Source organism: Labrus mixtus, chromosome 3, assembly GCF_963584025.1.
Source record: "Labrus mixtus chromosome 3, fLabMix1.1, whole genome shotgun sequence".
NCBI classification, from domain to species: domain Eukaryota; kingdom Metazoa; phylum Chordata; class Actinopteri; order Labriformes; family Labridae; genus Labrus; species Labrus mixtus.
In genome coordinates, this window is record NC_083614.1 from 28,157,658 (window position 1) to 28,172,344 (window position 14,687).

The 14,687-nt window shown below is 39.9% G+C and overlaps 2 protein-coding genes across 2 annotated transcripts in view; both read right to left on the reverse strand.

Moving 5' to 3' along the window:
* pgm1 (phosphoglucomutase 1) overlaps positions 1 to 14,687 on the reverse strand; it is a 139,556-nt gene that overhangs the window by 29,399 nt on the left and 95,470 nt on the right. The window lies entirely within an intron of this gene.
* Positions 10,969 to 14,687, reverse strand: part of alg6 (ALG6 alpha-1,3-glucosyltransferase) — a 28,356-nt gene continuing 24,637 nt past the window's right edge. Inside the window, exon 14 of the mRNA XM_061034349.1 lies at positions 10,969 to 12,211. Coding sequence (XP_060890332.1) covers positions 12,014 to 12,211 — 198 coding nt within the window. The 3' untranslated portion in view covers positions 10,969 to 12,013. The remainder of the gene's footprint in view (positions 12,212 to 14,687) is intronic.

Below are 14,687 nucleotides of genomic sequence, written 5' to 3' on the forward strand. Positions count from 1 at the left end.
TTTCATCATATGTTTAATCCTTGTGTAGAATATAATACTACCCACAGTCTGCCCACATTGTAACAATAACTTATAAATACAGCTACAGGGTACTTCAGATTGAGCTTTGATATATGAATACTACCTTAACTTTGTCCAGAATATGAAATATAAGGATTTGCTGGTTTTCTTCTTCATTTATATTATCCCTTAGACCAGTGTTTCCAAAGTGGAGGTCGGGTCCCCCTGGGGGCCTTGCTAGGTGCCTTCCAAAAAGGCAACATTTTAAAATCATATCTTCTACCCATTATTGAAAAAATAGATACAAAAAAGCAGTTCAATTTCAAATAAAACCATTTCATTGAGTGAAATGAAAATGATGTGTGACGATACTTACTGTAAAGATGAACACACCTGTGTGTACATTACGCTGTATGTCCACAAATGACTTGTATTCTGCTTCAAGCCTTTCTTACAATAAATGACTATAAAAAAATACATTTATGATGTCTGTTGTATTCCTTTGTGTTCTTTTTGCGTTACCAGGGATTAGATAGTCCTCTCAGAGCGCTGGGTGATTTTGAGCTACGTTTTTAGCCTTAACCACCTCCAGGGACCCCAAAAAGTTTGGGAACCCCCCCCCCCCTGAGTTAGTCAAAGGATTAGACCTTGACAAAAGAGCACCTCGAACACTCTGCACTCTGAGAAACTTGGGTGAGCTGATTTCTTCATATTTTGACATTTAAAGGCCAATGGATGAATCATGAAAACAATCAGTATATTAAGTCCTAATATTGCCCCTTGACAACATAAAAGACTAAGAAGTCACACAACCCATGGAGAAGAGGTCCCTCAAACAAGGTTGGAAAGTAAGCTCTTTTCTCAAAGCTGTTGTATTCCCCATATTTCAAACAACTGTTTTCATAAATGATTTATAGTGAAGGCCGCAAAATTTATTTTTCACCATAAATACAGAAAGAGCCGAAGTAGAGCTGTTCCAGAGAACTCCCAGTTTTACGAGTTGCTATATTTCAATTGCCACACTTTCCTGATGGTCATAATGACATATCAGAATTTAATGACAGGAGACGTGGAATGACTGAGATCCATCACTGGCCAAATTATCAGTGATTTACATAGCACTAAAAATAGTTGTATAAGAGTCACTTAAGACAAGAACCATTTCCTTAGTCAAGGCAGACATTTAGTGACTGCTCCATCCATCAAGATAAGCATTAGTTTTTTAATTTTATAGTGCCGTCACTGATTCGTTACATGAGCTCCGTTTACATTACATTCATAACACTCACTTGGTTGTGTCGTATCGGGGTCGTTTGGGGGCACAGCATTGTTTTATTCTACTATAATAGTCTAAATGTATGTACTGGTTATTGAAGGGGGTCAATGGAATCAGACAAAGGGAGACGAAAACCAAAGTTCACAACAACAAAACTTTTTTCTGGGCATGTTGGATTATCAATACCTCAGAGACCGTTTATCTGATCATAGATTTGATATAAAAGTAGCACATTCAGGATATTCATGAATAGTCGAAGTCATTATACAAGTATTGAATTGTATCTTTTATATACGTACCATCCCTCTCAGTTATCTGCTTTTCATTTAAATTGAATCTCTCTGGTCGTATTCAAGCTTTTAATTCACCGTTCTGTGACTGAATTCAAAATAACTAGTGTTTATAAGTAGTAATGTGTGGTCCTTTAGGGGTAATTAATGCAACAATATATCATTTATCCAACAGAGAACACTGTCAGAATCAGAATCTGATGACTCCTGAAGATATTATATGGGACCTTTATGACATCATTCTCTCTCTTGGTTTGCCCAGACGAGACCCGTTTGTGATCCAGGCTGGAACACCCAGCGGCTGCATCCATCAGGACCAGGAGAGAGCTGGAGGAAAGACTTTTTCTTCGGTGTTAAATCTTTGCTAAAAGGCGGAAATGTCTCCGTCTCCATCAAAGCCTGAGATGGAGAGATGACGGGTTTTATTTCAAACTGAATACTCACTTCTGACATGGCTTTCCCTTTCAGATTAGGGCTGCTCATTCATTACAAACACAGTGAACTCTCATCTTCCGATTCCCACTTTTTTTTCTCTTCTGTGCATTGCTGTTTTTGTGTGTGTGCTTTTTATTGTATTTCCTTGATTCTGTATTCTATTAAGTCAGTAGATGGCAGCAGTGAACAAGGACGTTCCTTCACATTGATCTTCTTCTGACCTGAGGACTAAACCTGAGAAGACACAGGAAGCTAAGTAAACACACAAACCTACAAACACATGGATGAATCATGACTTTCTTAGAAAGTAATGGGATTTTCTGCATATTTCTGCTGACCAAATTAGTTTTAAAATGCATTTAAAAAAATGTAGGATATGCCGCATGTCATTTGTGGCATCAAAGAGGAAAGCACACATTTTTGGATGGCATTTCTTTTTGTTTCCCTTTTTTTTTATTGCTGCGTGCCTTTTAAGCACCCAAAGTGGGAGTCATTCATCACAGTCAAGGTTAAGTACCTGGTGATAAATTCAACAGACCTACAACAGTGTCAGTGTAAACAAGCTTTCATTGTGTGATAATCATGTGCTGATATGCTTTCATGCAATCAAGACAAACACAGCAAATTCACACAACAGGGGTTTTATTTTAGCACATTGATTAAAGAGAGGTTTTATGGCTGCGGCTAAGTCGAGATGTGGGTTCAAAATTTATTACTTATTACTATTTATTTAAGATTTATTTAAGATGTAAGACTTTGCAAATTTGAAGCGTATTTAGTCAACACAGATTCCCCCAAAAGGTATAATTTGAGTTTATTGAATAACTTGACTGTTTTCATAGTGTCCACTTAATATATTTTTAAAAAGTTTATTTTGTTTTGTTTTTTTATACGTTTTTTTATTTAAAAAAAAAAAAAAAAAGAGAGAGAGAGAGAGGACAGTGGATAGTCAGAAACAAGGGGGAGATAGAGTTTGCTGAATGACATGCAGGAAAAGGAGCCACAGGTCAGAACCAAACCCGGGATGTCCGCACATGGGGCACGCGCACCTTCCACCAGGCCACCGACGCCCCTGTCCGCTCAATATTTTAAGATAAGTTCAACTTTATTGATCCTGTCTAGGGAATTACAGCAGCCTAAAAAGTCAGAGTAAAGGAGAGGAGGTAATCAAGTGATAAATGGAAAAAACACAAACAATAATAATATAAAAAACAGTGACATTAATAAAAAATAAAAAGTGCTTGTTGCAAAGAGAGTATCCCTCCTTGTTGCTTCTATAAGGCTGTATTTGTTAATTATTTTCATATGACATCCTTCATAAAAAGGGAATTATCTCTTCTCCGTCAAAGGGTCTCCGACAAAACGTTTTGTGGAAACAGTTTGACTGATTTCAACATAAGCAGGAAAACAAATGCAGTCACGATGCCGTTTCATCCCCACAGGACATCCCCCTTTCCACTGCTTGGCCACTATTCCATTTGCTCCTTCCTTCATCCTCTCTGTTGTGAAACTTTCAAAGCATCAATGGGTGCTTGTTTTGGTTGACCATCGTGTGCAGGGCGACCTTTGGAGGAAAAACAACATTTTGTTATGGTTACACAAACAAGCCAATGAGTGGATATCCCAGAGAAAGAATTAATTTGATTATTTTAGGCACATATTGCGCCTGCAGCAGAGCCATTCTTGTGATCCAATCACACAATGGTTTCTTGTTTCAAGTTAATAAGGGCTATTGTCAGGAGGGGAGCTTGTTTTCCGATAAGGCTGTTAGAAATTATTTTAATTAGTTCCAGTGAGCGAGGCCGAACATACATGATGCATTGTGGATCCACGCCGCAGGAATGTCACATTTTTGTCACATGGTGGATCTGTGAAATGTATCAGTTTTGCATAAGCCTCCTTACAACAACAGACTTCACAATGTCAAGGCAGATAGCTGTGGGAGAGAATCGGCCCTCTATGTGTATTGAGACACACATTTTAAGTAAACAAACTGTTATTCAAAGCCGCTGAAGAGTTCTGCCCTATATCTGCTGGGAGCATGAAATCCAGACAGATGATGCTGATGGTATCTTTCAGCATGATTCTGCTCTAGTGTAAAATGTTTGTTTAGATATGCTGCTGTGGCCTTTAGGCGGTGGGCGCATGTGCTGAATACGCGGAGGAGAGGGGTGAGAGATACTCTTTGAAAGACGCTGAGGAGAATTATCAAGAAGTGCCACTTATCTGAGATTTGTCCGTATAATTTATATGCTAATGAAGAAGATTATGTAAGAAAGTCTGTTACTTCAGAACATTTAAAAAAAAGAAAAATAAGCAATATTTTACAAGAACCACATTATAAACTTTGAATGTAGATCTAACATTTCCTGCCACGTCAGATGTTTTCTTAGGGTGCACAGAAGAGATTGATTCATGAATCATTGTGACTAACTGTTCTCCACTTGGTGGTTTCAATACTCCATAGATCCAGAGTCAAAATATCAATGATATTGCCTTACCCTCATTACACACCACAATGACTCATCAGTTCGTTGACTTAGCTCACTGCCTGTTATGTGTTCCCACAATCCCCCCCCCCCCCCCCCCCCTTGGGGCATCGTAATAACATGAATTCAAGTGACCAGGTAAAGACCTTCATCACCTGAGCTGCAGATTAGAAATGTGTTTGCATTCAAAGTATTAAAAAAAAATGCAAATCAAGCTGAATTGAATGCTGATGTAAAAGACGTGATCAATTTTGAGAACATCTCATGACCTGCTTGAGTACCTTCAAATGAAGACCGCAAGTCAAACATTTATTTTTGTGTTTTAAAAAAAAGACTCTTCACTCAGGAACCTTTTGTATGAGGGGGCAGAAGATAGTCGCTCATGACTAGCAAACAGTTTTGCAGGGGTAAACTGATATCGCAGCGTGACGCTGGAACCCAATTTGCCGGTTTGACGGTATTCCACAGTATGAAAGTTCACCGTTATCATATCGTGCACATTCACTAATCTACAGTATTGAGTTGAACTGTATTGATGTTTAACTGCGAATGTTAAAATCTGCTGTCGAAAAAAACATAGGTAACTTTAAATCAAGGTCACAGTATTCACCATTAACTAGCTGCTGATTAGCATGCTAATTAGTAGCATACTGGCCCTCAATACCCTCCAATTACTGCTTATTGATGAAGTTAGGATCTTAATATCCTTTACTCACTTCTACCTTATAAGGGCCGTACTAAGCTAAGCATATTCATGTACAACAACTGTCCACTTACTCTCAATAAGCAGTAAGTATGAAGGTATTGAGGGCAAATAAGGGCTCAATAATGACTAATAAGCAGCCAGTATGCTACTAATTAGCATGCTAATAAGCAGCTAGTTAATGGTGAACATTGTGACCCTAATTTAAAGTTACCAAAACATAATTTGATAATGATAATTACTGATGTTTGTTGAACCATAAAAGAATCTTCTGCTCATTGTAGCTAGGCTTTTCTCATACTCGGTCAATATGGCATATGAAAACGGACATGATTTGACGGGCTGTTAACTTCACATTCTGGGACTCAAAATGACCACAGAACTCTTTAAGTACTAAAGAGAATGATGAAGCTCAAGGCCGGACAGCATGCGGCAGAGAAGCTCCTGTTGGCTGCCTCGACACTCTCTGCTCGAGTGATGACCGTCAGTTCAGTCGGTAACACTTCAACGTGACCTGTGCGCCTTGTACTAGGACTTGAAAGTAAATTTGGATATCTAGCAGACTTTAAAATAGCATTATCAATGGGCTAACTGTTCAATGATTTGGTCGGCCATTGGCATTAATGACCATTTAAATTGTGTTCTGAGTCTGGTCCGAATATTCCTGGATAAATAAAGGTTAAATAAAAATGTGTATATCAATATTTATTATTGGAACCCTGGTGGCAAATACACAAACTATTCATGATAGACTAATGAGGGATGATCAAATGTAAAGTAAAGGTAGTATAATATAGTATTCAAATCAAATGAGCTATAAGACACCTCTGGTCATACCAGACCTGCCTAGGCAGTATAGCAGGAACACCCATAAGTGTATTTATCTTGTAAGGGGTGCTCTTTACTTTCAGTGCATATTCACACTTTAAAAACTGCAGATTTTGTATTCCAGCTTATTTTCTGCATTAGACTGCAGATAGAGTCTCCCTTACTCTACCAGCCCTCTCCCCAATCACCTCCACCCTCCACAGTAAATCCTCAAGGACATTTATACGCTGACAGCAGATCCTGGTATCCCCAAATTCTCCCCCTACGACTTCTTCCCTTGCCACTCTTCCTTCCCCTCTCTGCCTTGTTCCCTGCCCTGTCATCTCCTTTCCCGCCTTGCGCTGTGATAGTTGAAACTACTGCTTTCCTCAAAGTGTGAGTGCAGCGTTAAGAAGCCCTTACGAGCGTCCTTTTAAGGTTAACAAAAGTTTCAGTAAGCATTCTAAAGAAGTCACTCTCGTTGAGCAAATCAGGCTTGGGGCGGGCATAAATCCTCTGGGTATAGTCACGGCATTACCCGCAGCGTCTGTATGTGCTGATGACTACAAAATTGAAAAAGAGAGGCTCTAATAATTCTGAGGCAAGTTTCCCTCAGCAGTGGGTATTGATTATTTGTGTGTGGTGAGAGATTTGGAAAATTCAATTAAAGGAGTTGTGCAAAGGATTCATAAATTCAGCCCCTCAGACCCGTATCCAGACGTGGTTATGTTCTAAATCAATGCTGCACCTCACAATATATTTTCTTAGGAACATAAAAATAAATAACATTTAAACAGTTCTGCTTACTACAGAAACAAATTTTATTTTCCACAAAGCATTTTTAGTAAGAGCCAAGCACTGACTTGTGCACATCTTCGGGGTGCTAACGTATTTTTATTGCACTTTTTCCCCATAAGAAAATCCCATATAATGTGAATTTTGAGATGACAAAATGAGGGGAAAGGGGATGCCTCAGCAGAGTAAAAATTGATCAGGCCATAGATGGGGCCCACGTTGGTGAAGATTTGTATGTCAGCAGTAATGGGCTGTATTAAAAAGAAGATTCCTTAAGATGTCATAAAAGTGATGGGGCTGTGTCGCCGGTCCACCCAGGCAGCGCTCACACTACTGCCACATCAATCCTAGCAGGCCCTCACGGACAGATGCCACCTACCCACCGGGAGTTTTATGCCTCCTGATTGAACACACGCTTGTAATTAAAGGGGGGAGTTGTATATTAGGCTGTTTTGGTCCAAGTGAGGACGGTGGCCTTCGATCGACAACGCAGGTTGCAGAGTATGCATTCCTTTAAGACATGATTTCTGAATGTCATTGCATTTCATCTCAGGGTGCAGAAAGTACACCCATGTGTGTGTTGTTGTTTTTTTTTTTTTATATTCACACATTGAGAATAAAAAAAGTAGATGTTTAAACCAAATCTAGCAGAGGGCTGAAGCTAAATGTGTTTTGATGAGCGAGTGCATTTCATTTCAGGGTGTAGAAAATACACTTAATTGTGTCTTTATAATGTTTTTTTATAATTTATTTTTGGGCTTTTTGTGCCTTTTAATGGAGAGTGGATAGAGTTGGAAATCAGGGAGAGAGAGAGAGTGGGGAATGACATGCAGGAAAGGAGCCACAGGCTGGATTCGAACCTCCATACATGGGGCGCTGGTGGCGCAGTGGTTAGAGCGTGCGCCCCATGTCTTTACGATGTTAATATAAAAAGGAAACAATCAGTTTTTTAAAGTTATGTATACATGAGGGTTTAATCATTTATAAGAATCATCAAAGGAGAAGATTTTGGGTTAGTCACAACCAAGCGGCAACCTCCGGCCTTGAAAAATGAAGCCAATGCGGAAGCGCAAAATCCTGCGGTTCGTCAAGTGTCCGCTTGAGGCTGGCTCCAAGAAAACCGGAAGTCAAATAAGCACATGACAGGCAAAAAAGACAGTAACCTCGATGTGGGCAATTAGTGAAAGTTATCTGTGCTTGCCTGCCTTTTGTCATAAGTTCTCTGAAGTCACAGACTACACAGTCTAATTACCCGACGGACACAGATCATGAGTAACTTAAAGGTTTATCATTTCTTTTTCAGGGATTTGAGATCAGGTCCCTCATGTGCATCATGGACTGAGACACGATAACAATTTTGAATATGAAATGACAGAAAAATGTTGGTTTTTGAACAGGATTGTTTTTGTTTATTAAAAAAAAAAAAAAAATCCCCTCCTGATACCTCTTTTCTCTGTGAACGTTGAAACTTGACAGTGACTGTGCTGTGTGTAATATCAGCGGGTGCCAGTGGGGTTACAATCATGTTTTCCTCTCTCAATATTCCCCTGGTTTTTTGTTAGCGAGGCGTCTCTGCTGTTGACAGCTAATGGAATTGCACTTCACCTCTTGTGCGTATGATCCCGCCGAGATCAGGCAGGAGATGAATGCGGAAGCCGCGCTGTCAGCGGTGAGGCTGAGATGTCTCACAAGCCGTCATTCATTTGCAGGAGAAGTGTCTGAAACTGCGGGAGCGAATCCTCTGACATGTCAGAACCCTGTCTTCCCGCAGCCCGAGCCTCTGCCTGGCACCTGACAAATGTTGATTCTACATTAACCACAATGCTGCAACGCTGTACAAATAATGTTCTTTCAGATGGCAACCCTCATCCCCTAAAACTATGCAATCCTCCCCACCAGTGCAGTTTAACACCTTATGAAAAGTAAAGGTTGGGGGTGGGGGGGGGATGACTGTCTCACACAACACAGTAGTCTCTTTATTTGGCAGCGCCTGGGAAGGCCGAGGCCTCTCACTGCCCGAGTCGACCTACGCAACAGCTGGTGTTCACAGCAACATTTCCTATTTCTGCCTAAGGTGGATCGTGTAACTCTCACTTTATCACCCTTAGAGGCCACATGAAGGACAAAGCCAGCGCGCCCATAAACAAAACTAATGTTTTGATACTGGCCCCTTAAGAGTTTGAAAGAAGGACCCGGGGTGCTTTTAATGCCCCCTTACCGCCGCGGAGCCATCGGATAATCTCATACTGATGTTTTTCTCCACAGGATCTAAATCTGCTGGCTCATTTTCTTATTTCTGGAAATAACCTGTCTCAGCCATCTTGGACCCCTTGGGAATATTCTTTCTATCTTTCATAACAGAGGCTTTTTTTTATGCCTTTATGAGAGAGATAGCTATCAGATATCAGAGAGAGAGAGAGGGAGAAGACATGCAGAAAAGGAGATTTGAACCCTGGCCGCCCACTTTATGGACGGTAGCCTCTGTACATGGGGTGCGTGAACTAACCGGTCGGCCACCAGCGCCCCCTGAAGTGTAAGATTTAGAGCCACAAAAAGCAGGGATATTTATTGTGGATAACAAGTCAGACAGGAGCCTTTTGTTCACTGTGGATTAAAAACAAACAAGGCTCACTTCTGGCATTTAGCTCCTTAAAAAAAACTCCTCTCTCATGAACTGGATACTCCATTATCAGTCTGAAAACGCTTAAAGAGACGACATAGATATTAGCATATATCTTCAAACAGAGCAGTGTAGATACAGCAGGAGTATGACATCATATCCTAGCCTATTAACTGTTTGTAATTGATAGGTTTCTATGAATTGACTAATAATATGTTGATAACATTCACCTCAAGTTGCTAAAATGAATGTCTGATTCTTGATTCCCAAGAGGAAATCACCAAATTTGCCCAATTTTGACATCACAATTTTTATCTTATTTTTTAAATCAAAGAGATATAAAAAGAAAATCCTCACATGTAATGAGTAAAAGCAAGATACAGATCGGTTCAACATCTGTATGGCCCATATTGACTCCGTTGACGGACATCGGCACATCTGCAAATAGTGTGGCATGAAGCGACGTCAGTAGCCGGATGTTTATTTGTTGTACCAAATCAATTTAACACCGACATCTAGAACAGTTTTCTATTGGGCAGATGAAGTCACCTGCTGGACAAACTCTTGACTTGTTTTCATCGTCAAACACGAGAGATGTTGGTGGCATTGTGGGAGTCTGACACCAAGCGAAGTCATTCGACAAACATTAAAAGCTAAGTTGTTATTTCAAACATCTGTATTGGCATCGGCCCTGATTTTCCCAATCTGTGCATCTCTCTAAATTATTGATCGATTATGAAGCATTTTCAGCCTTTAGCTTATTTGCATGCCTGCCCTCGATGGAAAAGGAAATTGCAAACCATTCGATTTTCTTTCTCACCCAATGGACTCGTCAAATTACTGAAAATGTCATGCAAAACAATATTCAACTAATCTTTTTTGATTAACGAACTGTAATCAATTAATTTGCTTTCCAACTCCACATTTCGGTCTTCATACTATCTTTCTGAATTGACCCGACTTTACATAAACATGTGAAACAGAAGGGCAAACCAGCGTCTTTCACGCCGCCTCTAATTGCCCCCTCGTGTTCACCCCCCATTGTAGTAACAGTTAACTCAGATCTCAGGCTCCTATTTGTCCCTGTGGCCCATTATTGGCTACCGGCCTGGAGCCTCAGATGCACAGGCAACCCTCGCTGACCTGATAACATTTATAGTTGTAATGGATTTTTTTATGCCCGTCATTAACTCGCTCGGAGATTGGAGAAAGAAATAGCTTGCACCATTTTTCTGTGGTATTTCAACTTTTATGGCGTTATGTTCTGATATGTCACCTTCCATCATCTCTTTTTAAGGCCTGTCCCGTCACTGGTTTTGTTTTAAATGAACAGGTCTTTTGAGCAGGACCCTTGTAGTATCTAGGACTGGTAATGAATATTTAATGATGTTGAGTAAAAGCTTTGAAAGATATAATTTCTGTCCAATTATTGGCTCTGTCCATGGCAGACTGTTAGGGCTGATTTAGTGAGGATACTTGGTAAATGTAGACAGTTTATGTGAAGCTGCTCAAAGTCTAATCATTTTACAATGTCGCATTAAAACCACGTTCACTTTAGGTCATTGGGATTTTTTTATTTATTTTCACAAGTTTGTACAAAATGACTTCAACAATGGATAAAAAAAGATACCTTAGAAAACCTTTACAAAAAGTTCACATGGACAGATGATGATAAACCGTTGCTGCTGGACCTGGGTCCAGTCCCATCAGGGAGGCGTTTAATTAAAAAACCCTGAAAGAGGTACAGAGGACAGACAAAATAACAGGAACACCTTACAGTTTCTTTGACTCCAGCACCACCTTCAAACTACGACTTTCAAAGTTAACAAAAACGTTTCATCTACTCATGTCCCCCGTGCTCTTAACATCAACTGAACATTACAGCAGGTGATCGTTTTATTGTTGGCACCACCTGGCGCCTGAGCTTACAGGCACCGAGAGGACTGTGTCTAAAGTCAAATGAGAAGGCAGCACTCTGCTGATTTGTCCCTGTGAAATATGCCAGAATCTGTGTAGTCTGAAGAGTGGAGAATCATTGGGACCAGCAAAACTATAATTGCAGTAAAGAGGAATGTTTGACATGAAGGAAGTCATGTGGTTATGGGACAGTGGTAAATTTAGAGCTTTTAATTGAATTTTAGTAACATGAGTGATTTCAAGAATCAATTTGGTCCAAACTGGAGAATAACTACCATCCTTTCCTTTAATTTGATGTCACATCCCCTCTGAGTTGCTCTTTAGCAATTTTTCCATTTACAGTTATTTAAGTAACAAAAAGAGAGAAAACTTTAATTGTATCAAATCTCAGCTTTTTTTTTTTGTCTAATTCAACGTCCAAGAACAAAAGCTATTGACCTGATGTAATGCAGGGAGAGATAAAGCAGAAAACGCCCATATTTAAGAACCTGGTACCGTCAAGTTGGTGTGTTTTTTTTTTACTTGAAAATGTTCTTTAACGAGTAATTTAGTTGCTTATCATTTTTCCTGACATGTGGACTCATCATTGCAGCCTATGGTGATCCAGGTGGAAGTGACAACCTTCAGACATTCCCAGTGGTGTAAAACCTTCCAGTCAGTATCACTTAACTTTGGCTCCATTTAATTGGTCTTCTTCTGGGTCTTTCTGCTGGGCGGCTCACTGAACTGGACGATGTTGAAATACAAAAATGTCCCAAAGAAGTGTGAAAATGAGGCAAGAGAGACCAGCACAGGAAACAGGTCGGGTAGATGTGGCGGAGGAACCATCGCTACAGTCACGAAGCTCAGACCGACCATGACTGCTACGCTGATGTAGAACTGCAACACAGACAGACAAAACAGAGGGTAAGGTAGTTATTTCAAACGAGACACAAGACCCGATTGGATGTTGAATTTATACAGAACTGCTGCAAGTAAGCAGAACCAAAGTAGCTTATTGGTGGGTTCTACTTAAGAACTATGCAGAAGAACAGACCAAGCATCTTGTAGTTTTTGGATCTTTACCCAAAGTCCACTGGTTAACTTTCTCTTAAGATTTTAAACACATTTCACTATTTTCCTGTAATTCTCTCTGCACATGCCTCAGTCAGTCACCTCCAATCTGTTTACAGTTAGTCCAAAATGCGGCTGCTAGTTGATCACCAACGAAACAGCCGTCGCTCCCACATCGCCCCTGTTCTTTCAGCCCTTCGTTGGGCTGTTTTATGTAACTTGTCGTTCTTAGCAGGGAAAAGTTTTTTTTTTGTTTTTTTTTTGAACAGGCATCAAGATCCGTTGGGAAAATCTGTTTCTGAAAAGTGATATCAAATTTGTGACTTAGGCTTTCTTAATCACAACCCTGCTCACTGATGGCATCATGGTGTTTATTTTTTTTTTCTTTCAGAGCTTGGGCTTGGAGAGGGAATATTTCTAACAGAAAAAACATTGTTACAAATTATTTTTTTTTATAGTTTAAAAGATGGTGGCAATCACCTTGAGGGACAAACATTTGCACTTTGTATGTTTTATGTATTCTCTGTGTTGTATTAAGTGACTCTCGCTTTGCAACGCTGCAACCAAACTTACCTACGGGTACAAATAAAGTAACCTGAACCTGAAAATATTTAGCAACATTTTATTTGTTAAGCTTAAGAGGCAGCATTTTGCAAATATTGCCTCTTTTGTAGACTTGATTTGATGATATTTTCAAATTGTGGAAACTCCAACTTTATGTATCTCTGATGATTACAGAACTGATCATCCAAAGCAGAACATTCTACTTAGAAAATAATAACAAGCCTTGGCACGTCAGGCTGAGAACAAACTGTTAGCTTGTCAATTCATTTGCAGTGTAACTATAAGATCAAACCAATGTATGATTTGAAGAAGCTCTCAAACCACAGGTGTTAACCGTTTGTTGTCTCACATTATATTGATCGTTACAGAGATGCTATAAAGGAGAGATGGAGGCTCGTAGTGTAACACTGAATGGCCTGTTTGAATCCAGGCCTCCATAGCGACTTTTTTTGCTTTGTAACAGAGTCGCAAACACAAGTGGCAGTGAGATCTTTCACGTCTAGCTGGGCTTTATGACCCAGAGAAAAGTCAGCGAGTAAGATGGAGGAAACACCTCGTACCCACACACGCCTCGCCACCCCCAAACCCATGAAACCTTATCGCCATCATCAGGGCCTGCTATTTATGCTGCTTGTGTAAATAAATATATGTAGGCAAACCTGTGTTAATGACACATGCTATAAAAAGACACCTTCTCTTAATCTCTGACACCCTAGCAGTGCCCCTGTCGCTAAGGGGCCGGCGGTGCAGCCACTTCAGACGCTGTGGAAACTTAAATAAGTGATAAATAATTCTTTGCCTGGCAGCGGCTTTCATCCCCGGACAGCTTACACAGCTTACAGCGGCACATGATCTTTATTTATACAGTTGGGTATATCTTCTCACACGGTTGCAATTTAGGTCTAGTGCCACTTTCAAAGTCCGGGCCACCCTGGGGTCCTGAAATCAGCACCCTTCTTATTACAAATACATCAGCTACACATCCTCCGTTCCCCCATACACAAAAGCAGACATGCACTTCTAACGCTATCAAGAAGCAGTATCACTTCTTTGATTACTGTTCATTGACTAAATGCATTATTAGAAGCACAAAGAGAGCATGCTTTAAAGTTCCTGTGAAATCATTTAGTTTTTTTAACACATGTATATTTGGTAATAATAATAATACATTTAATTTATAACGCACTTTACAAAAAAAATCTCAAAGTGCTATATATATATATCTTTGGTAAAATGTGCCAGTATCTCAATCAACGACAGAAATACTACTATTTTCATATGCTGTATATCAGTGGTTCCCAAAGTGGGGGTCGCAAGACATTGAGAGGGGGTCGTGAGATTCCTTTCAAAATCATATAAAAATGAAAAATCACTTAATATTTTACCCATTACTGTGAAAATATCTAAAAAATAAAGTAGTTCAAGAGATTAATTATGTTCTGCTTCTGGCATTTATTACAATAAATTACTTAAATAAAATTAGCCTATTACTCTGCCAGCGTTAAATGTTTTAACCACCTCCATGGACAGTTTGGTTCCCCAGTCCCTCGCACCTTATTGTAGGGGTCTCAACCCGGTTTACTAACGTTGCTTCCAATAAATCTTGAGTTTTTATGCATTGTCACTGTGGTTAAGTTTAGAAGTTGACTTGAGATGGCAGAGTGGAAGTCGTATAAAGCCCCATTTCCACCAAGCGGCCCGGTTCAGTTCATTACGGTACCAATTTATTGGTGTTTCC